General features: G+C 42.2%; 1 protein-coding gene across 1 annotated transcript; it reads left to right on the forward strand.

Moving 5' to 3' along the window:
* Window positions 1-712: 712 nt before the first annotated feature.
* strn4 (striatin, calmodulin binding protein 4) lies at window positions 713-19,475 on the forward strand. Its single transcript, XM_080025170.1, has 18 exons — window positions 713-1,185; window positions 7,665-7,768; window positions 7,936-8,012; window positions 8,178-8,256; window positions 8,417-8,602; window positions 10,590-10,767; window positions 11,738-11,906; window positions 12,523-12,618; window positions 13,003-13,121; window positions 13,222-13,400; window positions 13,843-13,890; window positions 14,010-14,131; window positions 14,504-14,671; window positions 14,769-14,909; window positions 15,022-15,120; window positions 15,239-15,325; window positions 16,063-16,254; window positions 16,422-19,475. The coding sequence occupies exons 1-17, from the start codon at window positions 883-885 to the stop codon at window positions 16,230-16,232; spliced, it is 2,325 nt and encodes a 774-aa protein (XP_079881296.1). The 5' UTR covers window positions 713-882; the 3' UTR covers window positions 16,233-16,254; window positions 16,422-19,475.
* The last annotated feature ends 333 nt before the right edge of the window (window positions 19,476-19,808 follow it).

Here is a 19,808-nt window from a genome sequence, read left to right on the forward strand (position 1 = left end):
AACACAATGTACCTATAGGTCCCTGCCCTTACTTCAATAATTGATTTAAAATAAGTGAGAGGTTGGTTTTATTTAAGTTCAATATATCTTCATACAGCCTGTGTGTGTCTGGCAAATAGCCTACAGAGTTCAGCATGTGAAGGAGCAAGCTATCTGGTATGCATACCTCCATGGTTTTGTAAAATCACAGTAGCAGCAGCAGCAGCAGCAGCATCCAAGCACAGACCTCCATACAGTTGCAGCACTAACAAAATCACGGTCGATCTGTGGAGATTAATTTAAATGAAAGTTCAGACCGGAAACTATTTTGTGGATGAATTTGGCAAACTTTACTGTCCTCAAACATCCCTGCTCACAAAATGGCAGGAAATAAACTTCCCTAGCGACATGTTCACTGTGTATTACAGCAAACATGGCCCTTTATTTGTTACCCACAGTGGGCATTTCCAACAGCAAACACAGGGAGAAGGGAAACAAATCTGGGATATACAAAATAAGAGTCGCAAACATAATGTTAACACTTGTTCTTAAAGATTGACATTCAATAGCCATATTTCGATTTTATTTTAACTAACGATTAAAAGTAGGGATTGACGTCAAATATGTCTCATTGGTAACTAAACAGCCCTCGAGCTTAAAAAAAAAGATGTAGCTCGGTCGTGTTTTATCTTGAAAGTTTGACAACGGAAGTGTAGTATTTTATTACCTGAATAGTAATTTTGTTCTGTGTGCGTGAGAAAAGGAAGAAAACAGGGATCGCGTATTAGCGAAGCGGTGCTGGGCTGGAAGCAGGGTACGAGTACTTTTTTTGTATTATTATTATCTTTCCTACACTCTGCCCGTTTCCACCTCCTTATCCTGGCGAAAGGTTGAACGGTTAAAATGGAGGCGGACAGATCCGGCGGAGGACCAAACCCGAACTCCGGAGGCAGCAGCGGAGCGGGGCGCAACCCAAACGGGCCCAAAGCAGCACCGGGCCAGGCGACATCAGCCTCGGCTAGCGGGGCTATGGCAGCGGCGGCGGCGATAGCAGCTGGGGCCATGCCAGGATCGTCGCAGTGTCGGGAGCTGCAGGACGGGGACTCGGGTATGACGCTTCCTGGGATCCTGCACTTCATCCAGTACGAGTGGGGACGCTTCCAGGCCGAGAAATACCGCTGGGAGGCTGAGCGAGACGAACTCAGGGTAAATGTTGTTCATCATTTAGCCTTGCTGCGTTTGCGACGTTACGGCTGAATAAAGGCCAGCACGGATATCGCACTGAGCACCTTTTAGTGTTCGCTTTGTGACAGTATAGGCAACAGCACAATCAATCAGTTTCACGATGACAAAATGCTAACGTGCTAACAAAACATGACCCTATTATACTGTATTGGCCAGTACGTGTTATTACTAGACAGTAAAGGGAAGTGAAGGGGTTCCATGCCCTACGGCTGATGACCACTAGAGCCAGCCAGCCACCAAACACAAGATGAACTGTATTTTTAGATAGCATTAATCTTTGCCCGTTTGGCCTTTTAATGCTCTTATAAACAGTTACATTCCACTCGAAAACAAAATCACCTCAAAATTATGGAGGTTCTTGTCAGCCATAAAAAAATCAAGCACGTTATCCTGACAATACTAAAGGTTGATCAACCGTGTAGGTGTGGCTTCCTTGCCTCCTTGATATTAATGCAGCCAGGTACACATCAATGTAGTGACTCATTTTAACTTGGGTTGTATTTTGGCATACTATGAAAACTGTAGAAGATAGTTATTGTGGTTTCACATGCCCACAGGGGATAGATCAAGTGATCTGTGGCTGTGGTTTTGTGGTTTAACTTCCGTTTCAAATCACTGCTTTTGAGGATGACAGATTTGATGCAGGGTCACTTGAGAGGCGGTCATTGCTTCAAGAAATTCTACTGTCAAATGAGGAATAGTTTATTAACATCATTTTATTCACAAGAGGAAGTTATCAGGGTGACCCAATAGGTTTGGACTCTCAGACTAGGTTTTGCACTAAATCCCATTTTACCGCACAATCCCCTCGGATGAAGTTTTTTGAGGCATAATCTTAACACATAGACAGTTAGTGGTGTGTAGTACACGTGTGTGTCTTGTGTATCTGGTGGCATTGAAAGGAAAGCAGCATTTTAAACAAGGGCCTTGTCTCTCACACAGATGGATGAGTCAGTTCACGTGGATTAACATGGCCGATCAATTTCAGTTTCATTCACATACTTTTTTGACAGTCTTAGATTGTTGTTAGTAAACTATCATCCTATTAACCAATACACCTCAGATTGTGTCTCGTAAATCCTTCATTTAAATCTGTGATGATGGATGAATATAGACAAATCTATGTGAATGTTGCCTTGCCATAGATCGAGTCCACTAATGTGGTTGCAGTTGCAGACAGCAGAAAACAGGGGCTGTACTTCCCTATGCGTGTGTGTTAGCATTGCTGGGCAAGATTGTGCTTACACATCACATTGTTCCAGGATAGACAGAAGCTAGGAGAAACGTACACATTTCAGAGATGTCTGCGCTCTGCATTTTGTAAAGAAGGCGCTAACAGTTCATCTTGTTTTAGCTTGTTATTAGGATTAGCCAACTTCTGGAGTTCACAAGCTTGAGAAAACCACAGAAAAGAAAACATATCAATGCCTCTCTTCCATCACTCCGTTTCTCACTCTGCCCCTGACTCAAACCTATGCAGTTATAAATAAATGGGAGCTGGATTAAATATGGATGAACAATAACAAACTGACTTTGCCCACAGCGTGGCTGAAAAGCGGGAATGGAAGTCAGGAGCAGGACATTGCTATGTCCAACATGCCATTAGTGCTCGTTATGGAACTTTGTTTGCGTGTGCGCATTTGCTGCACATGGTTTGGTTTCATGGGTACAATTAGCACCACGTCCTGTGCTAAGACAAAGCCAGGATCACTGGAGTGCCAGGCTGAAGAAATGACCTAGCTTACATTTTAACACCCACAGGCCACAGGCCTCTGGCTTTTGTTGCCAGAATGCCTCGTAGTGCTCTCAACATGCCAGTTAGTATGCCCCCCCCCAGGGCATGTGCTGTGCAGTTGGCAAGCTGGCTGTATATGTGTTCATAGTCTACTAGTAGTGTTGCCCCTACACAAGACTTTTTTGCCTGTATGGCATTCATGAGTCTTGCAAGGAAGCTGTACACATAATCTTAGGGGGCCGCAGAAGCAAAACCATCACCGGTATTTGACAAAGATTAACACTATCTTCTTACGACTATGCGTCTCTGTGTCAGTCCGGATGTCTGTGTTAGCAGCAGCATTGAGTGTCTGTGTGAGACTGCAACACATGCGCCCTCTCTATAAATGTGTTTTTGGGTGTGAAAGGCCACCTGTGGTGTCGTGTCTCTAGTGACAGGCCGGGAATGAAGTCCCCCCCAGCCCCCAACCCCACTCTGGGCCAGGTGGGACGTCCCAGCGCGACAGCAGCTCAGGGGACAGGTGGCGGTGGCCTTGTCCTGCTGTCCTTCAGATACACAAGACTGTTTCACCAGTGTATTCTATCAAATGGCTTTACTACAGCCCTGTGTCTGAACAAGCCTGTAGTAAGGATTATTGTTTTTTTCTGCTTCACTTATCCTACAGGTGAAAGGTTCCTCTTTGTATTCTTCTCATATTCACTTATGTAATTATATTAACCGTGGCAGTAGTTGTGTATAATAGATTACTGCTGACCCAAGTTGACATCACTTCCTGTTGGAGTGTGGCCCCTGGGTACACATTTCTATAATAATAGCTCTGCCCTCTCAGCCATACATCATGCATAATACTGCATTATTACAGCGTGCGTACCTCCCACACACACAGACTTTCAGGACTCTTTATGTTTATGTATGCAAATAGTTTTTTCTTTTCTCTATGCAATTCTATCTTAAAAGCTCTCCTCCTGAAATCTCATGATTTTTTCCCCCTTCATCCAAACACAGTCATGACATGCACTGCAGTATTGTTTCCTTTGCCAGTGCTTATCAAGCATCTTCTTCATCATGCCACATAGGCACTGAGCCCAACTTTTAAGGATGTCACTCACTAACTAGAAACACACACACACACACACACACACACACACACACACACACACACACACACACGCACACACACACACACACCATCAATGCACACCAACACACTCCATCAAAGCACGTCTGTGTTCCCACCGAAAAAGTTAATTGCTCTTGGACTGTCTCAGGGGGCTGAAGGGATGAGAAGATGGAAGCTGGCCAGTGACCCTGTTCTGTAGCGAGTAGAGCTTACAGAATAGACTAAATGTGCCAGCGCTCCACACTGCAACAAACCCTGGAAAGGTCAGCAGCATACAGTGGGGCACATGGAGGAAAACCCACCCATAGGAAAGACAAATCAGAAGGCACAGCGGCAGGTTTTTTCTCACAACAGGTTTCCTTTGTACTTTAGGCTTTGTTAGTTTACCGACTTAATAGAAAGATAATAACTGCAGTGTCAATGTTAGGGGTTAATCTGGTCCCACCCAATAACCTGCCTGCCTGTGCAAAACTTTCTTTATATTAAGATGTCTCTAGAACCACTGCTCCATTGCTGTTGTAATTGTCTCCATCCATTTGGGCTTTTGTTTTCCATGTGGAGGATCTCTTGATAAAAGGAACATCTTTAACAGCTGATGAATCAATGGACAACCTTGTTTCACTGTTTTTTGGCCCGGATCCCACACATGAGTAAAGACAAGCATGTCTCAATCTGAACCAGACACTATGAAACTATGAAAAGTTCAAAGCACTTACAAATACGTGTGTGTATAACAATGGTACATATCCATATTGAAAAATGTATTCACAATTTTACATACCCGATATTAAGAGCTTTTTTTGTGAGATTTTAACATACAAGCTACTACAAGAACTGCGGTTTAATCCTGTCCCCGAGACAACCAATGTGTCATAATACTGTGGTAAATCCATCTAGTGTTACTCTATTGTTATCCTACAGCATTCAAAGAGAAGTACTGTAGAACAGAAGAGCAAGTACAATCGGGTCCAAAAGAAGGAGTAGTTCAATAATATTGAATGAAATGAGCAATAGCCTCATGACACTCTGATCGCTTTGTTTTGGCTACCTTTATGGATCAGGAAAAGGGCAGTTCTTACAGTAAGCGTTTAGTGTCCTGTCCTGTTAGTTTTTGGGCGTTTGTGTACACATTCAGCCTCCTCTTGGCCAACAAAGCACTGTCACGGAGTTGAGGTTTTGAAACGTCAATGTAAACCTGTCTATCTCTCTAGGAACTTGGTGTGACACCAGCGCACAGGGATGTGGTTATTATTATCTGTGTGTATGTGGGAGCAGGTTGTTACTTGCCTGTGTGTGTGTGTGTGTTTGTCTGTGTGTAGAATTTGTGTGCCTTGCCCCTGAAAGACCAAGTAGACACATTCCATTTAGAGGTGAAAATTACCAAGCACTTTTTTCGGATCCTAATTATCATCCATACTTTTTTTGTTCATTTTTGTGTAGCACATTTCATACATTCAGGCAATTAAATGTGCGTTCCATTAAGCATAAAAAGGCACAAACATACATATGAAACAAATAAAACCTAAATTGAGACAATTTATTCAATAGAGAATTATTAAAAGGGATTTAAGAAGTAAAAAAGTATTTCTCTTTGAATAACCCCTGAGAGAGGCATCGTTTTAAATAACACAGGGTTCAGTCAAGGCTGATCTGACAATGATGCTATCACTCAGGCAGGGTAAAGCCACTGAGTCGGCCATTAAAACAGATGACTCGGAACACTGAGGATTCTGTGTTTAAGATTTGTTTATTTGTTTTTTCAAACCCCCCCCCCCCCACCTCCCCCCTCTTACATTTGACAGATTTTACATTGGGTGGGCTTCTTCTCGACCCAAACTTTTATAGGGAGGGACATTTCGTTGTCTTTGTTGTGGATGCTAGGTCAGGCTTTAGAATAATCCTTAATCAAAGAAGCTACTTTCAAAATTTTACCCAGTACATTAGTGTAGTTTTTTTTCTTACATCTGAACTTTCTACACTGTCACACTGCTCAGCTGACAAAAACAGCCTTTGTATTGTTGCGTGTTAACGCTCATGTCTGATCATGTCACACTCGTACAAGCATTTTCTGCTTGTTTGTAAATGAAAAAATTTAAAAATAGTATCTACCATGATTTCAAAACACAACACACAACTACACACTAGTGTGCAGCTGGAAATGCTCAGCTAACTAGCTCCTGTTGCATGTTATAACTTAGCTGTTTGCACAAGGCTGAGCGCATGAACAGCTTTTTTGTTTTGTATTTTCAAGTCATCTGTATTTCCCGATAATGCCTGCATTGTTGACTTGCTAACTTTGACAATTATCTCCCGGATAAGCATATCAAATCACATTGAATTAATCAGGGTTACTCAGCAGCACAGAAATAATGTTTGCTTGGCAGATTATCCTGTGTTCCACTAGCCATGCTAGTTGGTTATATGTGCATGCGTGTGTGTGCACGCTCGCACACTTTCCTGGGTGATTGACTACCCTCTCAAGTAGACAGAGTGCCTGCCCCGTGAGATAGTGTTTTTAGGCTGTTCTACTTTGTCAGAACTGTGTGTGTAGACAGGGACGTGTAGAGGAGAAATGGACTGTGAAACGCTCCAGTGTTAATGCTCCAGTAGTGTCACTTGGCTCAGAGAATGAAAGAGAGGGAGAGAGTGAAAATGCAAAATGATTGCCACTACAGTCATCTGCATGCAAATGTAAAACACAGCTGAGGCCTTTTCAACCTACCTCCTCACTGGGACGGCTGTTGTGTTTGTTTTGTACACTGTGGTATGTTTCTCCTTCCACCAACAGAGGGCAGGGTGATTGCTACCTGACCATAGTTCTGAAACCTCCGGTGCAGAACTCAGCACGTGGGACATTTGTCTTACCGATCTGTCTCGTCCAATCCGCGAGCTCTTTCACATCTTTGTCAAGTTTTGCCTTGTGAAGACTCACCCAAGGGAAGACTCCGGTCTAAAGATAGTCCTCATCAGAAACCTAACAGCATTGTCACTTTTGCTCTCATTGTCACATTTAGCTTTTTCTCACACAAAACAAAGACCCTGTTCAGTTTGACCAATGGGCTGTGGACGTCCCTTTTCCTCACGGTATGAATTTTATCAGCTCATGGAATAAGGAAACGGGATGGAAAATGAGAGAGGAAGCACACAGAGGAAGGATGTGTCTTAAAAGGAGGTATTTGAATTTGGCCCGTCCGTGTCTTGTTTTTGCCCTACTACTGCAGATGCGTGCGGGACTGAGGCCTCGGTTAAGGAGAAGTTTAAAAATAAGAGCGCTGTTCCACAACCCTCTATTTATGCTGGTTTCTCAGAGGTCATGTTTGCTATGCTCGTCACATCAAGCATTTTTCGCTCTCTGCTTGTCATCTCTGCTCATATCAAATGCTTTGCTCCAGTCTCCAGCCTTAATTGAAACAGAAAAAACAGTGCTTTTTTTCCCCCTTTTTTCTTATCTGATCAAATTCACTCCAGTTACGGCAAACTCAGCGTTTCCTATCTGACTTGATTTCCCATCATATTTGCCGGTGAGTGGTTGCTGTGTGTGTGTGTGTGTGTGTGTACTTTATCATCCTGTGTGTGTGTTTTCAGGCTCAGGTGGCGTTCCTTCAGGGTGAGAGGAAGGGACAGGAAAATATGAAACAGGACCTGGTGAGGCGGATAAAAATGCTTGAGTACGCCCTTAAACAGGAGAGGTGAGGCAAATGACAGCAGACACATTTGATTATGTCTGTGTGTCTTCAAGTCTGTAGTACCGTTGTAATGTTTTGCACACGTAACCCATATTGATTTGATAGTGAAAGTGATTTTCTTGTATTTGCTTTTAACACTGCCCTCTTGTGGTCTTTCATGGGGGTTGCAGGGCTAAGCACCAGAAGCTGAAGACAGGCAACGACCTGAGTCCAGGAGACAAGAAACCAGAGACAGAGGCAGACCAACGTATGTTTAAACCCAGCCCTGATGATGCCCTCTGTTATATAGATGCTCTTGCATCTTTTTACTGCTGCTGTACTTTCAGAGTAGCTCTGTCTGTCTCTGTTTGAGCTTCTGCTTTTTTTCTTTTCATGCTCTTGCATCACTATTGACAATCTATGTCTCTTGTAGTTCCCAATGGGCCGGCCGAGTCAGACTCTGAGCCAGCCAATCAGATGTCCTGGAAGGAGGGACGTCAGCTGCTACGCAAGTAAGGATCTCTATCTATGTCATCATCATCTCCCTTTTTCATCTCGGTACCATACTAATGTGTTTTCCGTCATTACTTTTATCATTGTAATCGAAACTAAAATGATTCATTTATATATGGGCCTTGGGTATGTATTTATGCCTTTTCCCTGTAAATGTAGATATCTGGAGGAAGTGGGCTATTCAGACACCATCCTGGACATGCGGTCTAAGCGTGTGCGCTCCCTGCTTGGGCGGAGCAGCCCGGAGGCCAATGGGCCTCCACCCATTGAAAGCTCTCCTGAACCGGAGCCCCGGGCGGGAGGAGAGTCGCTGCTGGTCAGACAGATAGAGGAACAAATCAAGAGGTGGGACTGTGGGAAGCGGGCACAGTTTGCAACACAAACCCCAAAACTCATAACACCTCATGTATAAGTGAAACAAAAACATTTTATGTTTTTTTTGTATTTTTTGGTTATTTCTTACCCTGCTAGTGCTATGCATATATATAACTGCATGATCTTCCACCTAATCAAATTATAGTAGTCATGCTGTGGATGTCAGAATCCAGTCTTGTGCTGCCCTTGAAGGTGCACGATGTATTTTGAGGGGAGTTGGATTTGTTTACATTTGCAGAGCCTGCAGCCAGTTTACAAAACATATGTACTCTATATGTAATTCTTATTATTGAATAATTCTATCATCATAAATAAATAAACATTTGAGGCACCTAGAACCAAACCTAAGACTAGAATATGTTTTAAACAAAACTGTGGGCCCTGCGGATGTAAACAACAACAGCAAAACAGCAGCTTTTCATGTAGCTTTTCTAACTTCAAACAGTGTTCCAGGGATCCAATCTGTGATTTAAGTTTGTTTATTCAGTTTTGAAAATATATCCAAGAAGATTTTCACTTCTCTGACACACCCAAAGTTACATAATGCACCTTTAACTGACGTGGCCTAATTTACACATCATGCCATAATCTGATTTATCTATTTGCAGACATGACCTTCAAATATTTTGGTATACTGATCCAGGTCACCCTAGTTCAAGAGTTATTGCACACACAGCAGTGTGTAAGAGACGCTTGTCCTCTTAACCCATTGATGACTATGGCAATCTAGGATGCATGTCCTTAATGCCTGAGGGTTTTCTGAAAAAATAGTACGAATTGTCAAGTCTACCAAAACCTTAATATCTAAGCCTATGTAGCACATAGAAACATGAAATAAAATACATTTAAAAGTTAAGGTTCACAGGTTTTATTTAAACATGCTCCCTTAGCGCTTACAAACCAACAAATATTTCTAAAAATCGTAAAAATTAGATGAATTAGAAAATTATTAAATATTGTTAATAAATAGATGCAATGTGTTGTGTGATTTTCGTCAGTAGTCTATAGTAGACCTTGATTCTGCGCACCAAACGCCACTAACTGTTCTGTCGCTGACATAGCCGGCGTATTTTTATTATTATTTAGTTTAATTTTTTAATTTTTAATTTTTTTGATTGACGTGATTTTCGGCAAACCACACAACTTTTGGGTGGTCACGTGGTCTTAAAAAAATCAACAAAACCCACCTCACGTGTAATTGAACCAATGACAGTGCATTCTATGCTGGGAATGCCATGAAAATTAGATAAAGTAATAATGCTGCGCGACGCAGCATCAGGCAGGAGAGCCAATGTGGCATCGCGCAGTAGCCGTCATCAATGGGTTAAGACATAAAACTTATCCTCACCATGATCATAGTCAGGATATTTTGTTGGGAATCTAAAAATAATCTTTGTGATAATGTATTGATGAATGAGGTAGTTGTATACAGTGCTGGATTGATCATACTCATCATGTCACATCACAACATGAGACAATTCATCGTTGTATCATTAGGCAGTTTTGATTTTGTACGAGACAGTTGAACAATAGTACATCCTAATCTCAAAAGCCAACAGAACAAGATGCGCAAAAGATGTCTAAAACGGAGGGCATCCTCCATCATGCGATCATGGTAAGATTACAAAAAAAGGAAAAAAAAAAAGCAGAAATCCATCAAGGGTGTGTTTCTGCCATAGCATTGGACATTTTGCCTTGTAAATATGAAAACTGTGATATTTGAAAAAGGGATGGCTTTGATGATTCCCTTCAACCCCCCAAAAAAGCATAGTTTTTGCACTCATAAAACCTTGTTAAGATTATGAAAGTCAAAATGAATACTGTAATATAGACTGCTGTGGCCAAACATTTAATAACATGGTATTATAGAATACAATTGAAGTCATCCTACCTCCCCTGTGCCAGGTGTATGTAACTTGGAATGGAGATAAATAATTCTGTGTGTATTAATTTGTAGGAACGCCGGCAAGGAAAGCTCTGCGGATCGTCTGGGCGGCTCGGTGCTGGATAAGATCCCCTTCCTGCACGGCTGCGAGGACGATGACGAAGATGACAGCGACGAGGAAGACGACTTCCAGGGCATGGCCACGGACTGTATTGACGGACCGCGCAAAAACAAGAAGTCTCGCGTAAAGGTCTGAGCAACCAATACTAAAATGGAATTCTCGGTAGATGAATGAAAATGGTAACACTTAGTCACAAGCTACAGACTTGCACCCTCTCTTCATGACTAAAGGCTGTTCCATACTCCGCGAGAAGAAAGAACAAAGTTCTCGGTGACAGAGCTGCGAGAAGAAAATGACGTAATTTTCTTCTCTCAGCTCTTGTTCAGCTGTTCTTGCAGCTTGTTCTCGACACATCACCCGGGCCGAACTTTCTTCTCGCAGCTTGTCCGAGAACTATTGTGTGATTGGTCAGTCTGAAGTCAACGAGGAAAGCGAAGTGAAATCAGCTGGCGCTACTGAGTCAATTACCATGGTAACAATGCGCCGCGGTGAGGAGTTCGGCAGTTGAGTTCTCGTGAAGTATGTAATGTCCAGACCAGAAAGAACTTCTCGCAGCTCTGTCAGCGAGAAATTTGTTCTTTCTTCTCGCGGAGTATGTAACAGGCTTTATACATACTTAAAGGTGCAGTGTGCATCATCCAACACTGCCTCAAGTCTTTCCACAATAACAAGCGATGAGGTAAAGATCTATTTAGTTATTTATTCTATAGTACTTCTTCATCGTCTTCCAACAGGTGGATTTCCCCCATGAAATCCACTTTAAAATGTTTAGCCTATGGCCATTAAGTTTGTCCATTCTCTGCTACTGTGTAAAAATAAAAAAAAATAAAAATGGAAAACATATTCCATTTCTACCAAGTCTGTTCTGAAAAACAAAAAGGCCAATACATTCTACACTGTAGCTGTGGCTACTATCGTAGTTTACCACCACCAGTATGACTGTGTGTGAATGAATGGAATCTGGAACCCTGTAAAGCGCTTTGAGTGCCTTGAAAAGCGCTATATAAATCCAATCCATTATTATTATTATTTACACACTGCACCTTTAACCCTTTTCTCTCGCTCTCTCTCTCTCTCTGCTCTTTGCTTTTAAATCCAGATGGGCTCAGAGCCCATGACCACAGACCTGGACCCTGAGGAGGAGGAGGAGGAGGAGGAGGATGAAGAGGACTCTGAAGACGCCCTCAGTGAATTTGACTTCCTGGGCTCGGGGGAGGAGGGGGAGGGGGCGGGAGAGGCCCGCATCTCGGGGGACGGACGGGAGCTAGGTACGCTGTTGCCATAGCAACCACCACCATCAGCACCCCAGCACCACTGCCAGAATCACATGCCACCAGTGTGTGTGATCTGTCTGTTTTTTGCCCCCTCCCCCTCTGCTCACACACCTTTTTATCTTTTTACTTCTCATTGTGTCCTGGCATCTTCTTTCTTGTCAATAAAAACCAAGCGATCTTTTCCCAACCACCTGTCTCTCTGTCCTGTTTCACGCGCTACCTACCGTCAGAGGCTGTGACTTCTTTAGACTTTGTGTGGCTTGTCATCTCTTGTGTCTCTCGATGTATTTTCTTCTGTGGCCGGCCGTGGTGGGTCACCTTCAGAGGTTGCCACGCATGCTGCCTTTTTTAATTTTCTATGTCCACATTTCATCCTTTGAGTCACATTTGCACTGTATGCCTGTGTGCTTTTTTTTTAATTGATTTTCATCCCCGCACAAAAGAAAAATCGTCAAAATGGTCTTGAGTATGTGTATTTAAAGAATTATTTTTTTGCCTCTGTCTTCACTCGACTGTCTCTCATCTGTCGGTCTGTTGGCATATGCGTCCTTCCTCCGACTCTCTGCATGACTGGATGTGTTGTGTCTCTCTCTCCTCTTGCCGGGTTCAGAGAACCACAGGAACAAGTTACAAGGCATGATGTCGGACTTCCCCCCTAAACCCACCCCACCCCCGTCCGTATCGGGACAGGCTCGCTCCGGGGAAGGTAAGACTTTTGATATGGCCCATAGAAAAATAACATAGAGTATCCAAGTATCCTTCCTCTGTCTCCCCGTGTATATCCCAATACGCATGATTGGATCTCAAATGTTAGCTGCTGTTGTGTCTCAGCTAAGGTCCACTTTAAAACCTGCGTAGGGGTTAAGCCTACCAAGTTTCCCCCGACAGAGTAGCTGGCACCTATAAATATTTGCTCTGGTATACAGAGTGGGAGTCGAGAAACGAGATGAATATACTCCATGTCAGGGAGACTTGACGTTTCACTGCTATATTTTATAGGCTGTCTCGGCTTGTATTTAAATTGACCAGGATTTTTTTTAAAGATTTTTCAGTGCTGACTCTTGTGCCCCTTCCACCTTCCAACCTGCAGGTGGCGCCTTGGGTTTCTCCTCTGACGTTTTCATCATGGATGCTGTCGGAGGAGGGGACATGAACCTGGGGGAACTGGCTGATCTCACGGTCGCCAATGACAACGACCTCTCCATGGATGTAATACCACATTTTGTCCCCCTGGTCAATACATACTCAACATACGTGACTATTCCCCCGCTGTAATGTTTTAACGTGTGTCCTGACTCCTGTCTGTCAGATGCAGGATAACCGAGACGACTTTAAGAAGACGTGGAACCCTCGTTTCACACTACGCAGCCACTTCGACGCCATCCGCGCTCTGACCTTCCACCCCAGTCAAGCGGTGCTGCTCACTGCCTCAGAGGACGGAACGCTAAAACTGTGGAACCTCAACAAGGCCATGGGCCACTCCAAAAAGTAAGAACCCCTTAGATGCACAGGGATTTCTGGTGAAGAACAATGTATCAATGTATACAGTATAGCACTTCTTAAGTTAAGTTTCTTAATTTGTCAATTTACACAAGCTACATCGAAATTTGTTCTCCGCATTCGGATGGAGTCAGCCATTACGGCGCCACCTGAAGCAGTTTGGGGTTAAGTGTCTTGCTCAAAGACACAATGGTAGAGATGTCGGGCACTGTATATGTTATACCAGCGACCACTATTTTTTACAAATAACACCCTCCTGTCTGGTGCTGGGGTTCGAACCAGCGACCTCATGGTTACTGGTCTGACCCCTTTCCTCTAGGCCATCCTACCATCTTATACTTGCAGTAAGAAAGATAACATGCCCAATCAAACACAAGCAAATTAACCAAACTGAGAAGCCATATTTAAAAAAGACTGTGTCCCACTATAGGAATGCAGCGTTGGACGTTGAGCCCATCTACACGTTTAGAGCACATAGGTGAGTTGAGTCTGAGACTTGGAACAAAAACAAGTTCACACCTTGTGCACAAATCGTGTGACTGAGGCGCACAGTTGTTTGTGCAAAAAGCTGACCCCTCTGTCTATGTCTCTGTCCAGTGGAGCCGTTCTGTCACTGACAATGGGCGAGGAAGGAGATTCCTGCTACAGTGGAGGTCTGGATGGAACCGTCAGATGTTGGAAGATGCCCGACCTCAATGTGGATCCTTATGATAACTACGGTCAGGCATTCACAACTATTTGAGTAATAAGCAAATCACGGAGTACTAATTCTTCCTCTTATATTTATATAATTTTTTTCTTCTTTCTTATTATCTATGTATTCTGATATTTTTGTTTTATTCTATTCTATTTTTATTAATGTACTTTTTTTTTTACTTTATGGGTTGTTAGGTTGATTATAATTTCTCCTTGCGACAAATTGTATATTTGGATGTATGAATTGTAAAATGGAGAATCATTTTTGGAAAGAATATAGAGTATATAATTATATAAAAAAGAATAATAATAATAATATGTTATTATATATGTTACATATAACATGTTTTCCTCATGTTTTTTTTCTTCACATATGCGTTTTTTTTCCCTTTTAGATCCTGGCATCGAGAGCAGCGTACTTGCCGGCCACGAGGACAGCGTGTGGGGTCTGAATTACTCGGCGGTCCACCATCGTCTGGCCTCGTGCTCAGCCGACGGCACCGTTCGTATCTGGGACCCTCAGAACTCGTCTCCATGCCTGTCCGTCTTCAATAAGGAGAGAGGTAGACATTTTTTTCCTGAGCGTCAACATTTGATTAGTTTTTTTTAGCTTTTTAGCATTTTTCGTCCATGGCCCCTAAACTACATCTTTGTCCCCAGAGCACGGAACGCCCACCTCAGTGGCCTTCGTGGCCACAGACCCCAACCAGGTGGTGGTGTCATTCGATGGCGGTGAGACGCTGCTCTACGACCTCAACACAGAGCAGAGCACCACAGCCCTAGAGACTCAGACTAAGGATGGTATGTGTCGGAACCCAACACCCAGTTTCTAATTGTTGATTTTTTTTCCCACGATGAGTAATATATTTCATGAATAGATCAAACATGAGTTGTATGTCTACCTTATTTACAGGCAGTGAACTGATCAACCGTGTGGTCAGTCACCCATCTGAGGACGTCTCCATCACTGCACATGAGAACCGCACCATCCGCTTCCTTGACAACAAGACAGGTATCTGCAGGGGGCCTGTTTTATTTATACCAAACATCTGTCATAAGAATAAAACATTTTTCCTGATATGTGATTGCAACTTTTAAATGAGCTTGCTTTTATGTGTGCTTTTGTCCAGGTAAAGTTGTCCACTCAATGGTGGCCCACCTGGATGCGGTCACCTGTCTGACTACAGACCCTAAAGGCACTTACCTCATCTCTGGCAGTGAGTGCAGCTCAGCTTTTCTGCATTCTTTTCTTTTAGCTGATCATCTTGGGGTTTCATCTAAAACACTGTTAACTTTGTGATCTAATTCTCTCTACTCCTAAAACTCTGTTTTTCATTTCTCAGCATCGTACCTTCAAGGATATTTCAGTGTCAAAAGTCTTAATATTGAATCCATTCTGCTTAAAGGTGCACTATGCAGTTTCAGTGGAGGGGGTTTTATTTACTTTTGTAGAGCCTGCAGTTAGTTTACAAAATATTTACTCTACATGTCATTTTGGTATTGAATCACTTCATCATCATGAATGAAAAACAATATTTTGAGGCACCTGGAACCAAACGTAAGTCTAGAATAAGTTTGTGGGCCCTGCTGCTGTAAACAATAACAGTTTTTAACTTCAAACCAATTTTGCTTTGTGGAAAAAAAAAATTTCATTCAGTTGTGAGAATATACCTTAGAAAATGTTCCCTTCTCTGACACACCCATAGTTACACAGTGCACCCTTTTAAAAGTTGGTATTTTCGGGGAATTTAAAAAAAGGAGTGAAAAAACTAAACAAATTAACAATGGCACAAACATTTATTTTTTACCATTATAGCTAAATTCAAATGTTCATCTTATATACACGGCAAACAAAACAATGCAAAAGGATGGCCTTGTATTGGTGTTGATCTTTGCCCCTTCTGTCATGACATTGTTGCCTTTTGTTTTTTGTGGCGCTCTCTGCCCCCTGCAGGCCATGACTGCTCAGTGCGTCTGTGGATGCTGGACAACAGGACGTGTGTGCAGGAGATAACAGCCCACAGGAAGAAGCACGACGAGGCCATTCATGACGTGGCCTTCCACCCTTCACAGCCCTTCATTGCCAGCGCCGGCGCCGATGCACTTGCCAAGATCTTTGTCTGACACAGCAATGTCGTCATTCATGGTGAGATGGGCGCTTATTTGTGTTGAAACCCGGGTCTGGTTTTTATTTTAGACGTCTCAAATGGCAACCTTTTTTTTTTTTTACTTTCTGTATTATGTTGATAATAGAAGTTCTGAATGTATGTTGGTTTAATTCCCATGTACCTTCTTTTTTTCTGCCTTTTTTAGAGTCCTACAAAAAACACCTGGGCCAAAATAATCTGAAGACTACGTTGGACAAATTTCACCTACTAACACAGACAGACAGACAGACAGACAGACAGACAGACAGACACACACACACACACACGGACAGACACACACTTGTCCCACTGGCTGGGTCATCACCATAGGACATCACCTCCCCTCAATCCCTCACTGTTCTCTGATGCCTCAGTGACTTCTTGTAATACTAATCACACTGCTTTTTTATAACTTTAAATATTCTGGCTGCTCTGTTTTCAAATAATTATGTTTGGGGTAACACTTTTCTACACTACGATCTAAACGATTCAGTTCTGCCTTTTTTCAGTCTACCTAGATAACAAAGCACCGTGTGTGTGTTTGTGCGCTTGAACTGCTTATACACTACTCACGTTTTTATGGAGTACCACCCCAGGAAACACTCGCACTCCACAGCACGCACAAATGCACCATCACCTTTCATCTGAGATTTTCTTAAATAGTGAACAAGTTCCTTGTGGCTGACACTCATACGTAGGCATGACTAAATAACGGATACCTTTCCCAGTGTTAGCAGAAAACACATGAACAGCCTCTTCACTGGGAATCAATGTATTACATTCCAAAGACTCCAGGTTGTGTGTGTGTGTGTGTGTGTGTGTGTGTGTGTGTGTGTGTGTGTGTGTGTGTGTGTGTGTGTGTGTGTGTGTGTGTGTGTGTGTGTGTGTGTGTGTGTGTGTGTGTGTGTGTGTGTGTGTGTGTGTGTGTGTGTGTGTGTGTGTGTGTGTGTGTGTGTGTGTGTGTGTGTGTGGGTGAAGAATGTTGATGCAAGGAGGCGCTAGACAGTCGCTAAACAGTGTTTGAACAAAAAGCTTTAATTTCAACTTCACGAGACACCAAGTCTCATTGTTTGTCTGAGTATTATAGAGTCCCCATGATTCTGCCTCTACTCCTGTGTGTTTCTGTTTGAGATTGAATTTCACTCTGCTGTACAAGAAAAATTCACAAACTTTCACAATCATGATCCATTTCTACAGGTGTTCAGATTGAACTCAACAGACAGCAGACACACTGGTACAGACATGCCTGTGTGCTCTTAGCAAATAACGCAGTCATTCTGTCATTTGGTGCGTTTTACTGTGCAGAAGAGTGCGTCTGTGTGTGTGTTTTATGCACTAGTTAAAACACGGTGCTATGAAAGACCTCGCCAGTCTTGAGTCAGTATCAGGGACGTTTTGCGTTTAATGTGTGTTTTTTTGTGTGAAAAAGAGACTGTTTTTCACTCATCTGGCTATTGGTCCACATCGAGTGACTCGACTTTTTAAACAACACTTCACACCATTGAATCATTTCATCAACTGTAGTCACATTTCAGAATTAACGGTCACTGTTTTAATGTTTCTCATTAGAGGGATATGAATAATGTCGGCATGGGTCGTTTCAGGCTTGAGGAGTGTACAGTGCTGAAGGTAATTGTATTACAATGAGGTCCACCTGCACTGAATAGGCTTCTTTAGATGAGGCCGTTTGGCATCCCCAAGCTGGTGCAGGCGGCACTCACCTCTGGCTTGTTATTTATTCAGGACAAATTTCCTTCACCAGTGTTGTCGAGGTAAGGGTTCCCTCTTCTTGTTTGACGTGCATCAGTTGCACAGTAGCACATTTCCCCAGAGGGCTAATGAAGTGAAGTTGGTCTCCTCTTTCTCAAGGGAAATGCTGGGAGAAATAGCTCCATTTTAAAATTCGGACACTTTTTTGCCATTTCAGAGAAAGAAAGTATTAATTAAAGATGTGTGGGTGTCGGTTGTTCTTAGCAACATGACTCAGAACCTACTCTTTCTGGTTGGTTCTGCTATTTTGAATATAACCCATAACTTTCAGCCTATAGGTGAAATCAATGTTCCTTTAGACACCTCACATCTATCGATCTAACTGTCCTGCATTATCACTGATAACATGTGTATTGTTTGCTTAAGGTAAAAGTTGCCCCTTAACAGCTGACCTGTCTAGGCTGTTCATTTCATAGTATTAACTTGAGAAGACGTCTACAAATCTGGTGTTAAACCAGTTGGTTAAGGGGCCACCTCCACCTCCTCAATATTACAGGGTCACAGTAGGGGTCAAAGTTCAGATCTAAGGGTTTCAAAGCCCTAGAGGAAAATCACTGGTGACACTAGCATCCATAGTTCATATTTCTTTTTTCTGGACAACCATGTGCAACAACATTATCGCACTGCTGCTGGACATAACGTCCTGTTATCTCATTCAACTACTATTTGGCTCCACTTTGCACTACATCTAATATTTGAAGCTTTTGCTGAGCAGCGGTTACAGACAGGGTGCAGACATAATGTTGTGCAGGTATTTCTTATACAATCCAGAGTAAAAATCTACAATGGGTGGAACCTGCTGTGGCTCAGTTATATGATAGCGATGCTTTGGTTCCACTCCGAGCCACTCTGTCCCCTCACTAAGAATAAAGAAAAATCAGTAAGACACATAAAAAAAAAAAATCGAAACTGAGGTTGTAAATGATGACTTAAGAGATGCCATTATGTGCTGTAAATGTCCATCATTTCCTTGTTTTTCTTCTTGCATTTCTTTTATTTTCTTTGATTATGAATATCATTATTAAGATGTAAGAATACCGTAGTTTCATAAGTGAATCATTCTTCCTGGCTAGGCATAGAAAACTTGCTTGTGATTGATAATGGCAATGTATAACTTGTAAAAAAAAATAAAAAAACATTAAAAATTAAGAAAATAAGAAAAATCTGTTAACAGTCAGAGGCCAAGGTAAAGGACTCTCATTTCTTTATGTTTTTATTTTTTTATTAGCAATTTATCACTGTGTGATATTTTGTACATCGTATTAAGCTGTATTCAAACTATTTCCTCTAACTACAAGGGATAAGAGACCTGCTTTTTATTCATTTTGTTTTATTATATATTTTTGAACTGCATTCTAGCCTGTATGAAATTACTTTCTCTTTTTGTTTACGGGTCCCCTGTTGTATGTAATTAAGGAAGAAAAAAATAAGAAAAAAATGAAGATTTTGTACAGTGAAATGGGATTTCTGTTTGTGTTTTCTTTGTTGTCTAAAATAAACACATAAGCAATTTAGTATTGCACTCACATAAAGAAGACTTTTAGGAGACAGATTCAAAATGTGGTTGGTCTGTAAGAGAAAGGGATTTCTTGGCTTTCAGTACAGATATTTTTCAAGTAAAAAAAAAACCCTGCTTGTTGCCACACTTCCCATGATAAATGTAAATAGAATCTTTGATCAGACCCTTGTCACACGCACCAAACAGTTAATGCCAAGATAACCTTTATGACATCTTCAGGGTCATTCTCAGACTAAAGAAAGCTATCCAGGGCAACAGAAGACA

This window comes from Ammodytes marinus (genome assembly GCF_949987685.1).
Source record: "Ammodytes marinus genome assembly, chromosome: 3".
NCBI classification, from domain to species: Eukaryota; Metazoa; Chordata; class Actinopteri; order Uranoscopiformes; family Ammodytidae; genus Ammodytes; species Ammodytes marinus.